At 51.7% G+C, this 18963-nt stretch overlaps 1 protein-coding gene across 2 annotated transcripts in view; it reads right to left on the reverse strand.

Moving 5' to 3' along the window:
* Window positions 1-18963, reverse strand: part of GRIK3 (glutamate ionotropic receptor kainate type subunit 3) — a 230286-nt gene that overhangs the window by 20557 nt on the left and 190766 nt on the right. For both annotated transcript variants that reach the window (XM_032246980.1, XM_032246979.1), the window contains exon 11: window positions 4623-4846. In XM_032246980.1, coding sequence (XP_032102871.1) covers window positions 4623-4846 — 224 coding nt within the window. The remainder of the gene's footprint in view (window positions 1-4622; window positions 4847-18963) is intronic.

Genomic DNA, 18963 nt, shown 5'->3' on the forward strand with positions numbered 1-18963 from the left:
ATTTCAGGAAGGCCTATTGCTCTATATGCATTATATAAATTTTTAAAACTAAGAACATGGTATTGAATTTTGGGTATAATAAAAAACCTTAAAATGGAAAAAAAGCAGAAGACATGCTTTATAAAATATTCAGACAATATAGAAGAATACAATCTGAAAGGGAATGCACTCCAACATCCTATCCCTCAGAGAGAACAATGTGTTATATAATTTTTTTAGATTTTTGTCTTTAAATATACAAATACATATATGACAGGGAAAGAAGGATTACTTCAAGTTCCCTACTGCCTTCTAAGGACGAGGAGTCCTGATTACTGAAGGGAGTTTTTGTTTACTGCGTGAGTTCCAGTTGAGGATATCTATGTTTGAAGAAGCTTGAGACGTTGAGGGACCCTGGCTGGGGACATGTTCTCTAGGTTTGTGGGGGAGGTTTTAGGATGCTGAGAGGACAGACCTGGAAGGAGAGACAAGTCCACTGGAATTTCGTTTTGCTTTTTAAAATGCAACTAAGTGTGATGTTGTGACGTCTCTTTTCTGTCTCCCTTCTAGAAACTGGAATATATTATACGTTGATTACCAGTGCTCTTGTGGAAAGAATTTTATTTTCATGAAGCGGGAAGATCCCTCAAATAGGAAATTCCAAAGAAAGGTTTCAAACCAAGACAGGGATCTTCAAAGAAAATGACCACAAACTGGTTAGAGGCTCTAAAATCCACAGGGAAGAGATCTGGGATTGAGAAAGCAGAGGTGAGAGGCTATTGCGAGAAGGGTTTTTGGAGAGAGGCTTTGAAGGGCTGGGTGTCTGGAGCCCCCACTTTCTCCACCAAGTCGAGGGATAGGGGCTTCCCAGGAGGCAGGGCAGCTTAGTGCCTGGCCCTGTAACTGAGGGGACAGACCTGGAAAGTCCGAAGGCCAGGGGTTGGGCTGATAGGTGCTCTGCCGGTGGAGCCGGGAGAGTCCCTGCTGTATGACATTGGCCTGCAGGCCCAGACACCACCAGGACTCAGGACACTGGGTCCACAGTGCTTCCCTTGGACCAGATGGGCCCATGCAGAAGACAGATCCAGCCCAGGCCGACCTTGACTCCCATCCTAGAAGGGCAATAGGATTCCAGCAGGGCAAGGTCATGGGGCACAGGCTGCTAGAGGACCGGGGTGTGAGTGGGGAGTGGGCCACCAAGGGAGGCCCTGCCAGAGGGGAGCCACAGGGAGAGCGTCCACCTCTGAACACCCTGGAAGGTGGGTGGGAGACAAACTAAAGACGATTTTTGATGAGATCTCCTGTGTCCTGCTCTTTACATGTATCGGGCACACATACACAAATATGACATACATGGTATTTTTTAATGCAAAAAAATCCCTTATCATACCACTACTGTCCGAGAACTTGGCTTTTCATTTAATGTCACCAACCTCTTTGCAGGTCAGTTCTTCCAGATCTACCTCATGCTCTGTAACCATTCCACAAGTGTTTCTAACCATGCCTGGACTGATGGGCACTTAAGCTGTCATCTCTTTCCAACTATATGGTGCGCTCTGCTGGAAAAGCATCCTTGGACACACCTCTGTGGGCACTGATGCCCAAAGGTGGCCTTATACTCTGGGGCTTGGCTGCAAAGTCATTCTAGATTTGAGAGAATGCTAAAGTATGGCTCAATGGTGATGTTTCAACAGGAGAAGTTCCGGGAGTGGAACTGCTTATCAGGATAAGAATAACTGGTTCTAGAACGGGCTTCTTGGTTATCAAATGCTGTTACAGGCTGGGGTCCTCACCGCCTACTGAGAGGTGAAAGCGTGCGGGGTGTCCATTTTACAGATGCAGAGGCCACCAGGATCCTGCAGTCAGTGGTACAGAGCATCTAGGCTCTAACCCTCCTCGGCCACAGGAGAGAATAGGAGTGGAATGGTGGCTGGGCAAGGAAGGAAGGTGTCACCTGGAGTTAATGGTGCATCTTGGATTTGTAGCTTGTGGCTGCAAGGGCTTCTCCAATCTTAGTAAATAGGAGTTAGAAGTTGACCTGGAGATGCTCTGTCTCCACAGAGGAGGCTACACTCTGTCTGCAGCTGGAGTGTGAACGTATAGACAGGGCATCCCCTGCGGCTGAAGCTCTTGCTTTCCCGGGATACTCATCTGTGCCAGATTTGGCTGCAACATGGCTCACAGGAGCTGGCGGAGCTGCTCACCCTCAGCCCTGTCTCCTGGGTCAGGCACTTAGGATCATCCACTGTCATGAGTGCCAACTGTCCTGCTCTTTGTGGTGAGAAAGCAGCCTCTGTGCCCTTCCTGTTTCCTCCTACCTCACCGGGCATGAAGCAGAATATCCTGGTGACAGACCTTGTGCAATGCCTGTTCCCTGATGTGGGCCAAACAGACCAGGCCAGGTAAGTGTGCAAGATGGACAGTCCTGTGCCAAGCTGGAGTTGCCCCAGAGTGGACCTGGGGACCTGCCCACCCCTCCCAGGCCCCACCTCTTGGGAGTGTGGGCAGCTGTGTTCAGATCTCCAGCAGTGGGCATGGTTGCCGGGAGTGAAGGGGAGATGGCCACATTCACCCTACAGGTATGTTGTGCTTGACCCTGCCAGTGTTAAAAAAATCAGACTAGTGGCCCACACAGAAAAACCGTGAGACATCACATAAAAGTCTCAATCTCTCTCTCAAAATCATGAGCTCTGCAACATTGGTCCTGTGTCTCTGCCTGCTACAACATGTTGGAGCTGAGCAGTGGCTGCCCCCTTCAGCCAGGTGAGCTGTCCAGGGTGCCTGAGTCCCTACCACTCGCTGCTGCCTGTCCCTACGCCTGCTTCACTCCCTTTGGCCCTGGCAGGCACTTGCATTTGTCACCGTGGATATAAAGTTAGACCGGTCTGGGTTTGAAGCCTAACACTGCCAAAGAAACACTTTCTGATTCTGGGCAATTCACTTAATCTTCCAAGCCTCAGTTTCTGCTTCTATAAACCAGGGATAATTATACCCACCTCAAGACAGGTGTGAGTGGTGTTGTGTGGTGCTGAGTGAGGTGACAAGCGCCCTCTGATGCTCTTCCCAGTTCTGTGGCCAAAACTCTTGTCCATCTCCTCTCTTCTCAGGGCCTCCTTATCATTCCAGCAGCTCTAGGAATCCCGTCTTTTCTAGAAAGTCTCCCAGCCTAACCTTGGGCAAAAGGCTCTCACCTTCCCAGGCAGGAGTCAGGGTGGGAAGCGGGCGTGGCTGCCCGCAGCTGGCGAGGGGCCAGCAGTGAGACGGAGATGGGACACATATCAAAAGGGCAGAACAGATGCTGGAAAAGCCAGAGGGCGTGGGAGCCAAGAGACCGCGGGAGCTGCTGAAATCGTGGTTCGAGCTCTGTAGAGTGGCCCCTGGCTTTCAAAGCCTTGTTAGACCATTAGAGACAAGAGGTGTGATGAAGGCCTCTCGGTGGCAGGCTTGGCGGCTGCTGTGCCCACCAGGCAGTGCAGCCCCATCAGCTCCAAGCCTCCGGCAGCACAGGGCTCGGGAAGCAGGATATTTCATGGCTCGCAGCCTTCCCTTTGGTCTCTCGAAGTGAGGGAGGAGGCAGCGGGAGGCAGCGGAAGGGAGCGAAGTAGGGGGAGGGTGGCTTTGAAAGAAGGCTCCGGAGAAAAAAAGGCGGAAAGCGCCAAGTCGTTGGATCTCAAATTCCCTCTCCAGAGAAGTCTCTCTTTGTATTTTGTTAGGATTTAAAGAAAAAAAAGGACCAGATCAGGGGCTGGAGCTAGAGCCCCAAGGGAGAAGGCAGAAGGCCCAGCTGGAAAGGGGCAGGGAGCTGGCCCCCACAGCCACCAACCCGGGGCAGGGGCGGACCACTGGACGGAGGTGTGGGTCGTAGATAAAAGGCCTGGTGACCCCCATGGTCAAATGCGGCAAGTGTCACTTATTGGCTGCATGACTGGCAAGTGGTGAGACTTTCCGAGCCTCCAAGGGAGGCTGGGAGAATTAAATAAGATAACGGCTGCAAAGCGCAGAGCACAGTGCTTGGCAAGCACCAGGCGTTCAGTAAACACTGGGCTAAACCTGCCCCTAGTGACCTCTTCCTACCACCCACCAGCAAGGCTGCGCTATGTCTACTTTATCTGAACAACCAAATGTGCACACATGTTGCTAGCGTGGAGCCCAGACAGGGATGTGTGTATGTGTGTCACGTTTCTGCATGTGGGGATGGGTGTGAGTTAATTGGGTACTGTTCCCCCTGCTGTTGTGGCTTCGATAGACTCACCTGTCTTCCAAGTTCTAAGCCATCTGCTGGGCCACCCAGTGCCCTGGGTCTGCTGTACCAGGTACCTGGCTCAGGTGGTACGGCTTTGGGCACCAACTTGACCTCTTCAAGCCTGCTAATGGGACCTGAGGTGCAACTGCTGCATCTCACAGTCACAGAAACAGACCGGGGTGAGGACCACGTGATTCAAGTGCGGGGCCAGGGAGGGGCAAGGCATGGAATGTTCCCTGAGGGATACAAAGGAATCTGAGCCATGGGGAGTGGAAGAGGACTGGGCACAGCGGTGGCCGGGGCCTTGGGCCTTCTGTGCCAGGGGCTGAGAAGGTGAGGACCCGCCTGGCCCCTAAACCTTCAACCTTGGGCCCGACATCTGGCCAAGGAATTGGCTTACCTGGCGATGACGAAGAGGACACAGCTGACACCCAGGTAGGCGAGGAGCACATACATCCAGATGTCTGGGGACAGGGGATTGAGGAAGGAGAAGACGCTGGGGTTGGTGCCATTGGGCTTTCGATACAGGATGCTCACACCGAGTGTCATGAAGGGCTTGGAGAAGTCAATGGCCTTTTCTCGAACATGGGTGATGGTCAGGGGGGCCACGGCCAGATCTGCCTTCTGCAACCAGACAGAAAGAGACAGACCGACTGTGAGCAGCGTCTCAGAAGAGCGGGAGACAGAACACCCTTGCTGGAGGAGAGATGAGGGTGGCATCAGTTGTCCAAGCCCCAGGTCACTAACCGTTCTTCTCTTTCCACATTTACTAACCCTCCTTCAGGGCCAGGTCGGGGTGCTGGGGAGACAATGATGAATTCAACTTAACCTCTGCTCTCTGAGAGCTCACGGTCTTGAAGGAGAGGGTGGTGGAGTAAACATGCAGATAATGGAACTCTATTAAAGCTGTAACCCAAGCGCTCCCCTCTCAAAAATGGTGCTTTGTCAAATAAATGCAGTTCAGTAACCTACAAACATTCAAAAATAGCTCGTGCCTTTTATTGGCGTCTTTCAAAATCACGAAGAGGACACAGAATGCACCACGACGCTTATTTAATTCGCTTTCCTCTCCCATCCACTTCTCGAATGCTTCACCACATTCTGGATTTGATATCCTAAAGGCCCTCCAAACATGGGTTGGGCAAAGGTAATACCCTCGTTGGGAGAAACCAGGCAGGCGGTCTGGGCGCAGTGGCTCATGCCTGTAACCCCAGCGCTTTGGAATGCTGAGGCAGGAGGATGGTTTGAGCCCAGGGGTTTGAGAATGGCCTGCAAAACATAGCAAGACTCCATCTCTACAAAAAATGAAAAAGTTAGCTGGGTGCAGTGGCCTGTCGTCGCAGCTACTTGGGAGGCTGAGGTGGGAGGATTGCTTGAGGCTGGGAGGTAGAGGCTGCAGTGAGCTGTGATTGCGCCACTGCACTCAAGCCTAGGCAACAGAGTGAGATTTTGTTTTGAAAAATAAGAGAAAAAAAAAAAAAAAAGGAAAGGAAACAAAACAAGCAAATCCAGGGCCCTAATTAATAGGAGGTGGTGTGGAGTGGGAAAGAAGGGGGTGGAGTAACACTAGGAATGCTATGTTAATAAATTTTCACCTATCACAATTTTAATGAGGGGAAGAATTAAAGTTCAATTTCTTCGGTCTGAGCTTTTCCTGATTAAAAAATCTAGATTCCCTCATCCCGTCCCATCTTTTCAGCCTCACCCCACTAGCATCCTCCCCCATGAGGCCCCAATTAAACCACTTCCTGCTTACCACAGCCCCTCCTTCAGCCCCATGCTCTGCACATCCCACGTTGCTTTGGATGTCCTTTCCCTGTTGTCTCCTTCTCACCATGTCCGCCTTCCTCTGCACACCCTGCTTCTTCCAGAAACCCGCCCTCGCAGCCTCCATCTCTAAACTCCCATGAAGCCAGCTCTGCTCTGCTCGAATGGCTCGAATGGCGGTCTGCGCCCCCTGCAACATTGTGTCTGATCTGCTTATTTGCCTGTGAGTTCCTGAGTGCAGCTGGAGCTGGGGCGGAGTCTCTGCTTCTTTTCTCCATCCTCAAGCCCTATCTCAGCCTCTGGAATATTTGTTAATTAATAACCTTCCCCTGTGAGAGGCTGCCCCTGGAGCTTCTGTGGATATTTACACCTCAGAGTGTGAACTAAGTTATCACTTCCCTTCCTCAAGTAGGGCAGGACAGAACGGGAGGCTGGGGCCTAACAACCAGCTTTAAAGTCCTTTTTGCCAAGGGGTACCTCCCTCTGATACCCCTTTCCAAGGTGATGCCTCTAGGTGGCCATCCATTGACTTGGTCCAACTCCATTCATCCACTCATTGTGTCATGAAATCCAAGAGACACCAGGGAGGCAGAGCTGACCCAAACAGACATGGCTTCTGCCCTCATGGAGCTTACAGTCTAGTAGGGGAGACGGACATTAATCAAACTGTTTACTAAAGGGTAGCTGCTAACACTAGCTCTGACTTCACTCATCTCAGAGCAGGAACTAGCAATCCAGTCAAAATCAGATGTCAAGGAGGGAAGGGCTAGTATGGGTGGAATCGCAGCTCTGGACAGCTCTGCAGGTGCCCCCTGGCTGGGAGCAGTTGGGAAATACAACTTTGACCCTGCCCACCCAATATTTCTCCTTCTGACAGCAGCCCCCACACCCCATCTGACACTTGGAGTCCGAGGATTCAATGACCTTCAGAACCTGGGAAAGATGGGGAGGAGGAGCCTATTATAAAGGCTCTTTCTTTTGTAAATTTCTGAATGTGTGAGTTGGAATTTGCCTGGCTGAAGGGAGAAGAAAGAAGAACCAGCAAGCTGCTGCCACCCCAGCTTCCAGAGTCCTCTCAGTTCAGGGTGCATATCAAAGAAAGCAGCAACAGAAAAAAAAAAAAGAATTGTAGAGTGGTGAGCAAGAGACCTAGTCCCTGGTGACATGGAGCTTCTGGTTGAGTGAGCCCCTGCTGGGGCTGTAGATAGGATTTTTTTTTTTTTTTTTTTTTGGAGACAGAGTTTCACTCATGTTACCCAGGCTGGAGTGCAATGGCGCGATCTTGGCTCACCGCAACCTCTGCCTCCTGGGTTCAGGCAATTCTCCTGCCTCAGCCTCCTGAGTAGCTGAGATTACAGGCACGCACCACCATGCCCAGCTAATTTTTTATATTTTTAGTAGAGACGGGGTTTCACCATGTTGACCAGGATGGTCTCGATCCTGACCTCGTGATCCACCCGCCTCGGCCTCCCAAAGTGCTGGGATTACAGGCTTGAGCCACCGCGCCCGGCCTAGGATTACTGGATAGGGTGGGAGCCTGAGTGAGACACCCTGAAAGGTTCCTTTCAGTCCTAAAGTTCTAGGATTCTCCATAATGTTGACGTGACAGTGATGTAGAGTGCCTCTGATTCTAGAACTTGGCGTCTCCAAGTCCTGTCCCTTCAAAGTCCAGTCATGTGCTGCCCAACTGTCTTGGTCAACAGTGTATTGCATACACAACAGTGGTCCCATAAGATTAGAATACTATTTTTACCACACTTTTTCTATGTTTGGATACGTTTCCGTACACAGATACCTACGGTATTCAGGAGAGTAACATGCTGTACAGGTTTGTACCTAGGAGCAATAGGCTATACCATACAGGTGAGGTGTGTTGTAGGCGCTACCACCTAGATGTGTGGAAGTACAGCCTATGATGTCCCAACTACAATGAAAATGCCCGATGACATTTCTCAGGATGTATTCCTGTTGTTAAGTGATGCTTGACTGTATATTGCGTTGGGAGGTTCTGTTCTGACTCCAAAGTCATTATCATTGCTCAAAATGCTTTTGGAATTGGTCTCTGGAAATGGCCTGCTGGGCTTGGAGTGGATTCTGGGGAAGAACCTCAATGTCAATGATGGTGGTGAACCTCCCTTTGACTTTTGATGGCAAGTTGGATTAGAAAGTTGTGGCTGGGGGATAGGGGTGTTTGTAGACAATGATTATTTCAGGGACTGGTGAGAAAGCGAATCACATGGTTTTCTTGCCAGCCCTTCCCCTAGATCCTCTCAGAGCCTTTGAAATCTCCCTGCCGTTCTTCCTGCTCTTTGGCTTTAATGGGGTTGGGAGACTGAGGCATCCTCAGCATTCTGTACCTGCGGCAGGAAGACACCTGGTCAATATGACCTTCACCGGGAGTTTGGATTTGTGTTCTCCCTTGGGCTTCAGGAAGGCTGGAGTTCTCCACTTCGCTTCTGGTTAAGGCAGAAAATACTACATTTCACCGTTGGTTACGATTTCCCTGAAAAAGGCATTATTTTGTCCAACTTCCCTTGAAAGATGGGAACAGATGTCAAGCCTTTGCTGTTTCAGTTCATTACTCAGAATGAAAGGCCCAATCTTGGCAGGCTCTTCCCACTTGCGCAAGTTTTCTTTGAGGATGATTCATAAAATCATAGGCTGTCAGAGCTGGATGAGAGACCTTCAAGTCTATTTGAGGAATACATCTATTCTGATCCCACATTTTTTTTTAACAGAAGGAAACTGAGGCTTGGAGAGAAGCTCCTTGGTCTCTGCTGTAGTATTTACAGTAATCATGTCCTTGAAAGACATAAAACCCCTCACCTGTACAACACTTTCGTTGGTCTTACAGGTGTTTTGTCAGCCCTCCTGCCTCACCAAGGACATTTCTGTACTATTTCTAAACCTTTGGACCCGGCGGTTTATTAAAAAAAGGTTTATTTCTAAACCTTTGGACCCGACAATCTTCCCAGGATATTACTTCATCCCCATAAACAGCTTTCCACTTGCCAAGAATCTGTTGGGATCCTCCTGGCTCCTCCTCCTCCCAGTCTCCTCTATCCTTGCTTGAGGTCATCTGGCTCCATCCGTCCTACCACGTCCCCAGCTCCCAAAACTGAAGGTAAGAACGATTTAAGCTGCTGTAGCTCCAACCTTTGGTCCTCAGTCTCCAGATACCCCGGCTGCTGGTTGAATCTTGCCTGGTACCCTAGACTAAAACCTAGACATCTTCCTACCAGGTTCTAGGAATGGGGTTGGGACTAGGGTCCTGGCTCTAACAACTTGTCACTGATCAGCCTTCTCTTAGGACAGGGGTCCTCCCCAGGGTCTGAGATCTGTCCCCTGACTCCCAGCTTGCTGCCTGTGCCTGATGTCCCTGCTGGTAGCTGCCTGCTTCGATTTCCAAGTATGGTCCCCACCAGATTCCTCATCTCCGTTCTTCGCCTCTTAGTTGGGATCCCCATCGGACATGCCAAGCACGACTCAGTGTATTGCATATACCGCCTATGTGATCTCCCCAGTAGCCCTGCCAGGTAGTCGACATCCTCACCATATTCCAGATGGGGACAGGGTGGCTCAAGCAGGCTAGGAGGCTTATTTAAATTGGTAAGTGGCTGAGCTGGCACTTGGACCCAGTTTACTGTGATTTCAAAGCCCAACATTTTACCACCCTACCATGCAAGCCACATGTAATGGGTTGAATTGTGTCCCCCTCCCCATTATGTTCAGATCCTAACCCCTGGTACCTGTGAGGGTGACCTTATTTGGAAATAAGGTTTTTGCAGATGAAATCAAGTTAAAATGAAATTATATGAAATGAGGGTGGGCCCCAAATCCAATGACTGGTGTCCGTTTAAGAGGAGGAAAAGAGGAGGCTGGGCGCAGTGGCTTATGCCTTAATCCCAGCACTTTGGGAGGCCAAGGTGGGCGGATCACCTGAGGTCAGGAGTTTGAGACCAGCCTAGCCAACATGGTGAAATCCCATCTCTATTAAAAACACAAAAATTAGCAAAGTGTGGTGGCATGTGCCTGTAATCCCAGCTACTCAGGAGGCTGAGGCAGGGAGAATTGCTTGAACCTGGGAGGCGGGGGTTGCAGTGAGCTGAGATCAGGCCACCATACTTTAGCTGGGGCGATATAGCAAGACTCTGTCTCAAAAAAAAAAAAAAAAAGAGGAAGAGAGGATGCGCAGATACACACAGAAGGCCATGTGATGCTGAAGGCAGGGACTGGAATAGTAGATACAAGGCAGAAGCACCAGGGACTGCCGGCTACACCAGAAGACTGGATGGAGGGAAGCATGGAACAGGTTCTCCTTCAGAGCCTCCAAAAGGAACCAGCCCTGCTGACAGCTTCATTTCTCATTTCTGACCTCCAGAACTGACAGAGTAACCCTGTTATTTGGGTTTGGCAGTTCACAGCCATTTGGTGTGGCAGCTCTAGAGAACTAACACACCTGTCACTTAGATACTGTGCAGGATGCATGGGGCTCCTTCCATGTCCTGCTGCTGTCCCCACCCCAGCACCTGTTCCACTCTGAGGAGCAAGCTTCATGCCTGGGCCCACCGTGTCTTGTCCTGAGCCCAGTGTTGCATTCCCAGAGACCTGAACTTGACTCTGGCTCCTGACCATGGGGCTTCCCAGCATATGGCAGCTGCAGGAAGTTGCTGGTAAACTTTGCCAGCCTCAGGTCCCTCCGCTGCTTCCACAGCTGCCTAAGAAAACCAGCCTCACTCCTACCATGCATACAGGACTCTTCCCCGGGGACTCTGCTGGCATCCCGCACACATCTCTAGTATGTGGCATCGTGGAATTCACCTTCCGCTCTTGTCCTAAAGGGGTGTTTCTCCAGCTAGAATCTATCTCTATCCATGGTGCTAATTAAAGTAGGTCAGGGCGTCCTCATGCCCTTGGGATAAAAAATTCTTACTAGGGTGCTTACAGCCATGCATGATCTAGCCCAGTGCTGTCCAACAGAACTTCCTGCAACTATGAAAAGGTTCTCTCTCTCCCCTGCCCAATATGGCAACTGCGGGCCACACGTGGCTGTCCAGCAACTGGCTTGTAAGACTGAGGAACTGAATTTATACTTTAATTGAATTTTAAGGAATTAAAGCTTACAATTAAATAACTCTGTGTGACTGGTGGCTGCTGCATCGAAAGGCTCTCCAACATCCCTTGCGCTGTCCTCCCCTCTTCTCTTCCTCCCAGCCTTCCTGCAGCCCCTCCAATCCATGCTCTCCCTGTTACCTCCGGATGCTGCACATGAACTATTCCCCACCTAGAGCCTCTTCCTCCCCAGACTCTTTGTCTAGTGAATGCCGACTTCTGCTTCAGATCTCAGCCCAATCATCACTTCCACAGACACAAGCCTCAGAGGAAATCAGGACTCCCTGGAGACTGCTCTCATCGCAACAGGCACTTGCCGCTCCCAGCACTGATCACGGTTGTGATTTTAGAGGTATTGGCTGATTCTCTGGGTGTTTCCCCTCCACACCTTGAGCTCCTGAGAGTGAAATTGGAGCCTGTTACCTTTTCACTGTTGTGTGCCCCATGGCTGGCACAGTGTGGCGCACAGAGTAGGCCTTTTGTAGAGACTCTGGGAATGAATGACTAGGATGCTGCTGGTTAAGAGAAGACACCCAGCGAGTGTGTCCTCAGGGTCAGCTGGCAGTGCACATGGCCCTTTACAAGAGGAAAAAGCAAGTCACAGACGGTGTCTGCTGCTGAGCCACAGCCTCTAAGCTTAAGAAAACGCTGTGTCCCTGAAGGGCCCCGGACAGGAACCTGACAAACCAACACACTCACCAGTTCACACGTTTGGACAGAGGGGAAACAGGTGCTAGCACATTCGTAAGTGTCAGCCAGTGTGTCAACTACTAGTGCCTGTGATTCATTCACCGGCTTCCTGAGCTGACAGCAGTCTCCCTGCCTAACGGCAAGGAAAGATGTGTATGCCCCTCCTGGGCCTGCGAGAACAGCTCAATTCCTGAGGTCCAGCAAGCTCCATCCCTGTGCTTCTGTCCTTCGGGAAGGATGGGCAGGTCTTCCCTGCTTCATAGACCCTATAGGGGTCCCCAGGATGGATGCACCATGGGCTCCATGTCCTATCACTGCATGTTCTCTCCCCCCCACCTCACACACCGACAGTCGTATCAGCCCAGACAGGGCATGGCCTGCTCTAGCAAAGCCCAAGGGAGCCGAAGGCTGTGAGCCCCCCTCCCCACAGGCTAGGTCCTGGTTACACACTCCCATAGCCTCCTAACTGCTCCTTTGTGCCCTTATCATTATGGAATTTTTATTTGCAAGTCACTATGGAATGCCAGCTCCTCTGCCAGGATATATAGTCCAGGAGCGTGGGGAATGAGCTTGTTTCACTCCCCGATGTGTCTCTAGGGACTAATACAAAGCCTGGCACAAAGTAGGGGCTGAATCAAATTTTGCTGGAAGAACGAGCATCAAAATACCCACAAGGGTCCCTAATGGGCTGAGCTCTGGCCTCAGGCCCACTGCATTACCTCCCACCAGCTCACCTGATCCTGCCCCCTGCCCACCTCTCTCCAGACTTTAGAGCCTGCTGCTTGTGGCCTGGCCCCGATGAACCCACCTGAATGCTGGGTTACACACTCTTCTTCCTTCTGACCCGTCAGTGGACCCTAGCACTGATAGCCCTCCTGTGCCCTCATTCCTACCTCAGACAGGTCCTGGTGACATCCTTAGCTCCACAGAGCTCCCCAGTGATGCTCTGGGCAACCAGGCTGGAACCCATCTCCTTCCCCTGCCCCCAGGTGAGCTCCCAGCATGTCCAGCTCCAAAGAGCCCTGCTCCAGGCTGGGGCAGTGGGTTTGGGCGGAACCTTCCCTGGAGTTGCAGACAGGGGTTGGGAACAACACATGCAGGCCAGAACTAAGGTCTAGTTCCTAGCCGGGAGGAAGATGGGACACGGCGGGAGAAATGGTAGTGTGTCTTTGACAACAGATCTTCCCATCACACCTGCCAACCCACCTGGAGACTGGGAAACCAGAGTTGATAGTGCCATTGTCTGTCCTCCCCTCTTCTCTTCCTCCCAGCCTTCCTGCAGCCCTCCCAATCCACGCTTTCTCTCTTACCTCCGGATGCTGCACATGAACTGTTCTTCACAGTTGGGGTTGGGGGACAGCTTCCCAAATCCATGTCCTCCTTCACCCAGCCCTCATCACCAGCTTCTGCTGCATAACCAGATGCCCTTGCTGGATTCCCCCGACTGCTGCTGGTGAAGGGGACAGGGCATGGCTAACCCCAACCTCTCGAGCCTCCAAGATCTTCCCCTAAAGTTTCCCGGGATGGATCACAGTGACAGCCCACTGCTCTCTGATCTACGGGACCTGTCAGCCCAGACCCCACTCTGGGAGGAGCCAGGGCAGCTCTCCCACTCAGCCACGTTCCTTGCTCAGACTTGCCCTCATCGAGTATTTATATCTATTCATAGATAACTGCCCATTTCTTCCACTAGCATGTAGGATCTTGAGGATCAGGGAAGGGATCTTGCCTGTTTTGTTCACTGTTGTATCCACGGCTGCTAGCATGGGGCCTGACTTGATAGATTTATTGAAGAATGAGTAAATCAACCACTGGGAGCACTGGAGGTTTAAAAGAGATATCTCAGCCGGCGCTGCCTCAGGAGTGCCACCCTGCAGGTGGCAGGGGTGAGGAAAGGGGAGCAAGGGCGGGGGGATACCGAGTCAGAGAGAATATCTGTGGATGACCTGCCACCCAGCTGTCAAACTTAACAATTAGCACTGTGGCCAGCGATAACCTTGGAAAACAGCACCCTGAAAAGTCCACATATATCTAAATAGATGGGGAACAGGAGCTAGAAAATTCGTGTCAACCAGTGGGTCATGTCCCGGTGGTTGGCACACAGATCTCCTGAGCTGATGGATGTCTGACAGTGAGAAAGGATGGGTGTGCCTCTCCCAAGCCTGGTTCCTGAGTTCCCATGAGCACGAGCCTGTGCCTGTCTCTTAGGATGGCTCAGCGGGATTTCCCTGCCTCAGGGCACACTCTGAGGGATCAACCACAATCTCCATTGCCATCTCTAAAAGAATCCTGTCCCCTATCCCTGGGTGACCACGAGATACTGTCTGTCCAGGGCCCAGCACAGTTCACAGTCCTGCCAGTGTTCTGGGACTCCATGCACTCAGCTGCAGCCCCAGCCAGCCCCTGACCAGGTGGAGACTTCAGCAGACCCGCCATCCACCCTGTCATGTGTCTTAGACCTGCCTGGGACATCTCCTCATTCTTCAAGTCGAAGCCTAAGAGTCACTTCTTCAGGGCAGCTGGAGGCATTTTCCTCAAGGTTATATCCCCAAAGCCCTCTATCTTCCCCATTGCAGCACTGACCAAAATCTTAATGAAACCTCACGTGTCCGATTCACTGTTTGCCCCTGGAGAGTAAGGACCATGTCTGCCTCAGGCATCCCACTCCCTAGTCACTGCCCCGGGTCTGGTACATTATCAGTCTGGGCTAGGCTCAGACCCCTCTCAGGCAGCCTTCCAAATCCTCTGGCTCTGGCCATCCTTATGCAGGTCCAATCTGATGGCATTTCAACTCCTGCCCACCTGGCCACCTCTGGCCTCCAGCCCTGTGGCTTCTCATAGACACTGGGTCCCATGCCTACCATGCCAAACCCAGAATGCATGGGAGTCAGGAGCTGGTGGATAAACCTGTTTTCCCTTTCTCTGCTTACCCCAAGAGATGGTCCTGAGACACACTTTGTAAGGCTTTTCCGGGGTGCAGACTCAGACTGAGACGTCAGTCACCCTCCAGGGCAACCAGCTCAGTAACACACTCTGTGTTACCTTCCTCCTTCCCGCTCCATGTCCCTTGCCCTTGCCATTGCCCCTCATTCTGTCCCTGGCATCACAATCCCTAATTGAGTAATGGCCTAATCCCCTGCCTCAGGCTCTGCTCTCCAGGCTGCCAGGTTGAGACAGTGCTCAATAAAATTTTGTGGAATTGATAAAGGAAGGAGTGATCCTCAGCAGGGGAGCTTGCGTGTTTCAGCTGCTCCTTCTGACTTCGGTTTCCCTCATACTCCCTGCATCCCTGAAGCTCTGCTGCTCTCTTGTACCTGTTTGTCTGGACCCGTCCCCTGCCAGGCTCTTTCCATTCCTTTTCCCAGGCTAGTCTGTGCTCCCTGAATTCTGGAGCTGACAGCTCTGCAGGGACTCTCAATGGGGCCCCAAGTCCCTCCTGTGCCCCTCACCTGCCTACCTGGTCTCCCCAGACAGAATCTGGAGACATCCTGAGCTTCCCCAGGGCTCCAAAGTCATTGCTCTGGGCAACCGGGCTGCCCTAACAAGAGTCCAGCTTTGCAGTTTCCCTTGCTCTCAACTGCCCTGTCCCCTCCAGTATTCTGACTTGCCCCAGCCGAGCTCCCAGCATGTAAATGTGCTGGACCAGCCCAAAGAAGGTAGCTTGGGCAGAGCATTTCCTGGCCACACAAACAAGAGGGTGAGGCTCCTCCTGACACCCATGTGGGCCAGAACTCAGACCTGCTTCCAGTGGATGACGGTGGACACGGGACAATAGGGTCATGGTGTTGACACGAGACCCTCCTCTCACACACCACAGCTGCAAAGCCAACTAGTCATGACCCACAACCATGTCTCTGGGCAAAGCATGCAAGTCCATGCAGTCTTCCACGTGTCCCTCATTCAGCGAGGCTGCTCTGTGTGTGTGCAGCCCATGCCGGGTGTTGGGACAGCCACCAAGTTTGGCCCACCAGGTACTCCTCATTGGAAGAAGCGTCACACAGGGAAATGGGCACTTCTAGCCATGCCACCCTCCCTGAGCTGCACTCAGTGTTGCCGGGAAGCAGAGGGGATGCGTGGGGGGTGCAACTTCTTCCCAGGAAGGTGTACAGTATGCTAAGGCTAACCGTGATGACTCCTGGTCTCCACTGTATTTATTCCACACTTCACCCTGGTCCAGCCCCATCTATGAGCCAGGGGAAACTCCTTATCTGGCCATCCACACTGCAGTGAGATGTAACAGCTTAGAGAGAAAAGGACAAATTTCCCGTGGCCTGCAGAGTTTTTATGCATCCCCTTTAGCCTCCCTCCTGCTCTGATGCAGGGGCCTGGGAGGCAGTCAGGACAGAATTCTGGGTCTCCGAGGGTGAAGTGTGAGAGCAGGAGCACTCAAGGACTCTGCTGGGGCTGACCCAGTACCCCCAGGAGGTCATGCTTGTACCAACTCGTGGATGCTTGTTCCTCATCTCCCTTCACCTCCTTGTGGCCTGTGACCCTCCTCCCTTTTCTAGTATCCTCTTCTCCTTGGGTCTCCCACACCCCATGCCCTTCTGATTCTCTTCTTTTCTTTGCCAGCCCAGGCATTTTGTGGCTTCCTCCCTTTCATTTGTGCCATTCAGGGTGCCACCCCACGTCCGCATCTCTGCTCTCCCTGAGCAGCTCTCTCCACCTCCCAGGCTCCCTGCAGGATGTGCTGATGACTCCTAGAGCTCAGCCCCCAGCCCTGCTCCTTCCTCCAAGTGCCCAGCCACAGGGCCAGCCATCTACAGGGGTCCCAATCCCAACACATCCCAAATGGATCTCACTACGTTTCCCAAATCCTCAATTTCTCCAGGGGGGCTTTTGATCTAGGCAGGACACCATCACCTCCCTAATTGCCCAGAATAGAATTCTGTGCCCCATTCTTCACCCCTTCCTTCCCCACCTCCTCCATCCACCCAACCCCAGCCTCATTGGTTCCACCTGCTTGTCTGCAGGCTGCGCATCTACTTCCCTCCTTTCCTAGAGCAGCGCTTGGAGTGAGGCCACCATGCTCTCCCTGCTCGGGTCCCAGTGATGGCCTCCATACTGACTCAGGTTTGGCCCAGCAGCAGAGCGACCTTCCTCAAATGCCAAGTCAACGTCACCCCCGGCTCCACCTTAGTGGGTTCACATTCTCCATAGCCCTCGGGATTCAAGTCCAGTTCCTCCATTCAACACCTGCGACTCTTCAAGGCCTGTCTCCTTCCCCTTTCTCCAGCAGCAGTCCTCCTCTTGGCTCCAGGCATTCCACTCTTGGGATTCTGCCTCCGCACTCCCCAAGCGGGCTCCTGGGCACCTGGTGCCAGGACACAGAAGCTCTGGATGGCAGATGGGAACTCCCAGTGTCATAAAAGGCCAATGCCTCAAGTAAAGTTCAGTGGTGGCACCTTGATGGATGCCTCAGTTCCCTGTGAGTCTGATCAATGTGAGTCAGTTCCTTGAGGCTCCTTATTTGGATCCAGTGGGGGTAAGGTTTAGGTCCTGGACTACTGTGGCCTGGCAGGATGACCATGACTGAGGGGCCACCCTCCCACTGTCATCAGGTTCAGTCATGGACAGACATGAGACAGGGAGGCTGTCCATGGAAGGAACAGTGATGAGCAGGACAGCTCCTGTGTACTGAGCATTTACTGAGCACCAGAAACTCGGCAAAGCATTTTGGTGCCGTATCTCATTAAATCTTCTCACCAATTTAATGGTAAGAAGGGGAGGAGGCCCTTTTATTATCTCCATTTCGTAGACATGGAAATGGAGGCCAGAGAAGAGGAATAACTTTCCCACCGTCAGCTGAAATGTGCTAGACCTAGAATTTGAACCCATTTCGGTTAGATTCCAGAGTCATCAAAACACGTGGGAATAATTTAAGGCACGGATGTGAGTAGAAGATTTTTGAAAGAGGATACAGACAAGCAGGCAGTAAATATAGAGAGGGCGAAATTTGGAAGAGAGTGGGGGATGGAGGGAATAATCACTGCTCTGTCTAATCGTGTTCGTTGCCCCATCGTTCAAGGCGACTTGGGCAGGCGAGTGTGTCAGCAGGAAGCGATGCATCCTCTAGTTACCCCATCTTCCTCTGCAACCCTTGGAAGACCATGTGGCATGGGACAGAGGTGAGCAAGGAGTATCTAGATAGAGCTTTTTAAGTTCTGCCGGTCAGAGGCTTCACCTAGGGCCTCCAAATGGGCCCCGGCGGGGAGATACTTACAAAGGTGGGCATTCATCATCTTTACACCTACATTCAGATCCCTAATAAGGAAGTAATAATATTGGCAAGCCTTTCCACGCTTTCTATGGGCTCGTGAGAAGACTAATTATCTGACGACACTAATAAATGGTTATGATGTTATTAAAAATGGCACCAAGCTAGGATTAATGGGCTCATCAATTGCAGGGAATCGGGCTTAACAAGGTCCCCTGCATGTCCCGTCAGGTATGTAACCTTGATGGATACTGGGCTACCCAAAGCACCGCCCGGCTGCGTGGAGGCTGTGGATGACACTCCCACCTTTTCCCTGCGGAGGGTCAGCTTAGGAAGGCGGGGCTGATGCTGGGCTTCCCTGATCACATTCTCTTCAAACAGCTCTTCAAAGCTCTGGGGCCACTGAAGATACTGTGAGTGGCGAGGCTGGCCCAGCCCCACTCACTTCCACACACGGCCTCCACCTTCTGCAGGATCCTCCTTCCTCCCAGTCCAGCTTCCCTCTGTAAATGACAGACTCAGAGCCTAGCCGGAGCCCCAGACTCCAAGCCCCTCTTATAAACGCAGGGAAGTGGATAAGATGGAGGTGCCTCTGGGGCCTGCTGACTAATTTCCATAATAATTATAGTTATTACTAATAATGGTGACAACACCACGCCCTTCCGTTTATACTGAATTCTACAGTCTAGAAGCTGCTTCCCCACCAGTTGTCTCCTTTGAGGCTTACAACAAGCTGTGAAGAATGTGGGGCAGGCATGATTATTCTCACTGTCAGGTTAGGAACGTGCAGCTCAGGGAGATAAAGGGACTTCCTGAAGCCCCCTCCCCAGCCTGCAAGGAACGGTTGTAAGGATAAAAATATAAATAATAATACTAAATACTGACATGGTGCTGACTACGTAATACGCTGTGAACTTAGTCCTCATAACAACCTTACAAAGTAGGTGCTATTAAT

The sequence above is a fragment of the Sapajus apella genome, unplaced genomic scaffold, assembly GCF_009761245.1.
Source record: "Sapajus apella isolate SASKATOON/1434 unplaced genomic scaffold, GSC_monkey_1.0 scaffold62, whole genome shotgun sequence".
In the NCBI taxonomy this organism is placed as follows: Eukaryota; Metazoa; Chordata; class Mammalia; order Primates; family Cebidae; genus Sapajus; species Sapajus apella.